Here is a 4,497-nt window from a genome sequence, read left to right as displayed (position 1 = left end):
AAAGAGGCAGATAACTACAGGCCAAGTTAGGTTGGATCATTCCATGCTGCCTGTGCTAAAAGCACTCAATTAAACACCCCAGATAAGATTCCAGCTAACAACATGAAACCCATTTGGGTAATTTAATAAGGCCTAAAGGACAGATATATAATTAATAGCAAACACTTCCAAAAAAGGCCTGTCAAACCAAGTTAATTTCATTCCTCCAGACCAAGACTGTGACTGGGGAAACTATGGACACAGCAGTCTTAGCTTTACATAAAAGGCAAAGGACTAATATGTTACTTTAACTTAGAGATGTTATTTCTGCCTGTGTCAGTGGTGAACCAAATGCTGGAACACTTCTGGCTGTGCTAGCATGAGGTGGTGAAAACCTGGAGTATGATAAAGCCCCTGGGAAAATGGTCTATAAGGACAGCCAAAGACTCTGCCTGACCTGAAGGGCAGTGTGGTCTTGTACAAACATAGAAGTCATTTCCACAGGGAAGGGGAAAAAAATCTAAAAAAATAAACACATTAAAAACCCAAATATCAAGCCCCACATAACCCATGGCTCTCCTTTAGTACAGAAAGTGACTGACATTTAAGATCTGAAAAAGTGACACTACATAATGTCCAAACCAGCACACACATTTTTAAATGACCAGAATGCCTAAAACATGAGCAGAGCACAAGGCAGTGAGTGCCTGTCTTCTGACACATGAAAAGTAAGAGCAGATGCCCTTCTGAAAGAACATCTGCAGCCAGAAACATCATATGTGGCCACAAACTTATTCTCTGGCTCAGTGCTATGTCATGAGAAACTGAATTCATAGAAGCATTAAGGTTGGAAAAGCCTCTGAGAGCATCAAGTCCAACCATTCCCTCAGCACTGTCAAGGCCATCACTAACCATGTCCCCAGGTGTCACATCCACATGGATGCTAAATCCCTCCAGGGATGGGGAATTCACCCCTGCCTGGGGCAGTCTGTGCCAGGGCTGAACAGCCCTTTCCAGGAAGGAATTTCCCCAGTGTCCAATCTGAACCTTTCCTGGTACAACCTGAGGCCATTTCCTCAATCTAAATCCAATTCCTCTCTTCAGGGTTGTGGTGTAAAGGGTTCTCTGTACATCTCTAGGCCTGGAGGTGTCCAAGGAAAGGTTGGATGGAGCTTGGAGCAACCTGGGCTAGTGGAAGGTGTCCCTGCTCATGGCATAGCTTGAGGTGTTTCCTCTTGTCCTGTCCCCTGTTCCCTGGGAGCAGAGCCTGACCCCCACCTGGCTCCAACAGCCTTTAAAGGAGTTGATTAGAACTGTGAACAGAAGAACTCCAGGTCTCCCCCACCCACACCTCTGCATCCATCTGCAGTTGGACTTGCTCTACCTAAACTGAATTGTCAGCGTTTGGCTCGTTACAGTTCTCTTCAGGCCCCATGACACTCTCCATCCTCTGTCACACTACTGCTTTCACCTCATCCACCTTCCACCATGCATGACTCCTCCATGCATTTCCAGATCCCGACAAAACAGCTTTGACTCCTGATGGAGTTCCTCCAGCTGACCTCATGTCTCCCTTGCCCACCCAGTCCTCACTGCGCTTTGGCAACGTCCCACCACCCTCGCCGGTGCCGAAGCCTCTTCCTCTGTACATCCTGCCTCTTGGAACAACCTTCCTGCAGCTCTGCATCGTTGACTCCATCTCTTTTGAAATGTCATCAGCAAATGCTCCTTTGTTTGTGTCTCAGTTTTGGAAGGAGGAATTATCCAAACTCATTAGAACAGATTCCACATTCCAGGCTACAGCTTGCCTCACAGACCACACAAAATGAATTCTACAAGGATGTCCACGGATCAGCTAGGATACATGGCTGTTGGAAAGTGCAACACTTCCTCTATGCTTGATTAATTATATTTTCCCCTGGAGCACAAAGTATGGGATGAACATCACGCCTAATATATCTCAACGTAGTTAAAACACTAGTATTCCTTTGGGAATGTTGGGTTATGAATCCATGCTTTGGGACTCACAGAAGCAAGCAATAGGTATCATTTTACATGTTTATTGGCAAATTTTGCCACTGAGGTTCAGTCATTTGAAAAGCCCTGAGAACATTTAACTGCATTTTCATCTGATGTTGAATCTCTCGAGCTCCATTAAAATGAGTGAAAACTCTATTTTCATGAGGCTAAAATGCTGCTCATGTTTCACACTGACGGTGTTGAACTCATGGGAAGTTCCTTCTTTAGCAGCAGGAGTGGGATAGAGTTCTCAGATGAAGCTAATATGATTTCAGCTCCAAATTCTTCCTGAACTAGTAAAAAACCTTCACTTCTGCTCAAACCTTTTGGTTTTAGGAGGCACCAGTTTGGGTGCTACAAGTCCTCTCCTGGAGATCTGCTTTCCCAAGCTTTTAATTGCTTTTAGTGTTTGTGCTGTTCTTAAGGCAGAATACCGAGGGAACAGAATCCTTACTCTTCTATCAAGTGCATTCAGTAATTGTATTAACCCTGGGAGGCCATGGAGATGCTCCAAGGGCTGGAGCCCCTCTGCCGTGGAAACAGGCTGGGAGAGCTGGGAGTGTCCAGCCTGGAGAAGAGAAGGCTCCAGGGAGACCTTACAGAACCTTCCAGTGCTTACAGAGGCTCCAAGAGAGCTGAAGAGGGACTTGGGACAAGGGCCTGGAGGGACAGGACAAGGGGGAATGGCTTCCCACTGCCAGAGGGCAGGGTGAGATGGGATATTGGGAAGGAATTGTTGGCTGTGAGGGTGGTGAGGCACTGGCACAGGCTGCTCAGAGAAGCTGTGGGTGCCCCATCCCTGGAAGTGTTCCAGGCCAGGTTGGAAGGGGCTTGGAGCAACCTGGTCTAGTGGAACGTGTCCCTGCCCATGGCAGAGGGTTGGAACTAGATGATCTTTTAGGTCTCTTCCAACCCAAACTATTCTGGGATTCCATGCTATGATCTCTGTGCCTTGGCACAGTATCTTGTCTGCTGTACTTAAAGGGTTGAGATTTCAGCCATCACTGAGCTTCAAGCTAAGTCCTGACTGACAGGTTGGCCAGTCCCAGTTCACTCCTCTCCAAAGTGCTGGTGAACAGCAGTGATGGCTTCTCATTAATGCCTGGAGAACCTTTTCCATGAATACATTTGCCCAATATCCAGCCTAAACCTCCCCTGGCACAACTTGAGGCTGCTTCCCCTTGTCCTGGCCCCTGTTCCCTGGGAGCAGAGCCTGAACCCCACCTGCCTGCACCTCCTGTCAGGGAGTTGCGGAGAGGAAATGTTGGTGCCACTTGAAACAGGAACTTGCAGCTAGATGGAAGGAGAGATCTCCTGAGGGAAAACCAGAGGACACTTACATGTTGGCCTCTTTGGAGGAGAAGCCGTGGTGGTTTTGGCAGCACCAGCTGCTGTGACAGGCGATGCTGCTGTTGTCTTGGGAGCAGCAGAGGTGCTCTTGGAAGGAGTTTTAGGAGTGGTAGAGGATGTAGATTTTGAGAGTGAGGTCTTCTTCTCCGTGGGCTTTGCATCTGTAACCTGAAACCAAACAGGTGACATTAGAGCGAGTATTTCACTGACAAAACACTTCACTCAAAGTGAATGAAAAGTGTCAAAAAAAGTCTAAATAAACTGAAGTTGGTTAAATTCATAAACACTGAAGCCTGGCACTGCTGAAAGGTTATAATGCACATTAAAAATATAATTGAGACATGCAGAAGGAAGTGACTGTGTTGAGTGCAGGACACGGAGCACAGACTCTGCGAAGGATCATAATCCATCCAGGGCTGGCTCAGCATTGATGTGTGGAGGCCACTTGCAGGTGTGAAGGAGGTTTTGATTTCTGGACAAAATGGAAAACAGCAGCCTATTAGCAATGCTCCTGGGAGAGATTCCTGTCCTCTGTGAGCAGAAATGCTTCCTGAGCTAAGGCAGCATTCATTAAAACACTGGAGTTGGAAGAATTAGATGCCCATGGTTCATTCCTCACTTGGAAAACTATTTCCCCTCTGTCCCTGGTAAGACCTGGCTGTCAACTGCCTGACCTCTGAGGCATGAAAATCTTTAAGGCATGTAAACAAATCTGACTTCATCAAAAGGGGATTGAGAATGATGCAAAAACTTGAATCAAACCAACGACATTGGCTCACAGAAAAGTGTGGTTTTACACTTCGGTTTTCATGCGCTTTTGGCATTTCTAGTTAGTCCTAAAAAACACTCAAGTGCAGTTATTTAAGCTTGATATAGCACAACTGGTGCACTTAGACATCAGTGAAGCTTCTGAAATAGATTTAATGTTCCCTTTTAAACCTGAATTCTTCTACTATATAAGACTACAAGTTAACGTAGGGAAGATTCAAGGGACATCTCCCATTCCTAACACTCCATGCAGATCTCCCACTTCAGCTGGAAGATGCAACACTAAGTACAGTCCGTGAACCTCCTCTAATTGGGGAATTAAAAATCTCCAGCATTTCCTAAGCACATAAGTGTTATCAGTTCTCCTCGAACAGCTTTTAT

General features: G+C 46.2%; 1 protein-coding gene across 1 annotated transcript in view; it reads right to left on the bottom strand.

Annotated features, from left to right (window-relative positions):
- The window catches only part of LOC103802815 (microtubule-associated protein 4-like), a gene marked incomplete at its 3' end in the record, with an annotated part of 108,007 nt that overhangs the window by 13,577 nt on the left and 89,933 nt on the right, over window positions 1–4,497 (bottom strand). Inside the window, exon 13 of the mRNA XM_009075345.1 lies at window positions 3,339–3,516. Within this exon, the coding sequence (XP_009073593.1) occupies window positions 3,339–3,516 (178 nt within the window). The remainder of the gene's footprint in view (window positions 1–3,338; window positions 3,517–4,497) is intronic.

The sequence above is a fragment of the Acanthisitta chloris genome, unplaced genomic scaffold (genome assembly GCF_000695815.1).
Source record: "Acanthisitta chloris isolate BGI_N310 unplaced genomic scaffold, ASM69581v1 scaffold12285, whole genome shotgun sequence".
NCBI lineage: Eukaryota > Metazoa > Chordata > Aves > Passeriformes > Acanthisittidae > Acanthisitta > Acanthisitta chloris.
The sequence above is the reverse complement of the archived record's forward strand: the minus strand, read 5'-3'. Positions and strand labels throughout refer to the sequence as shown.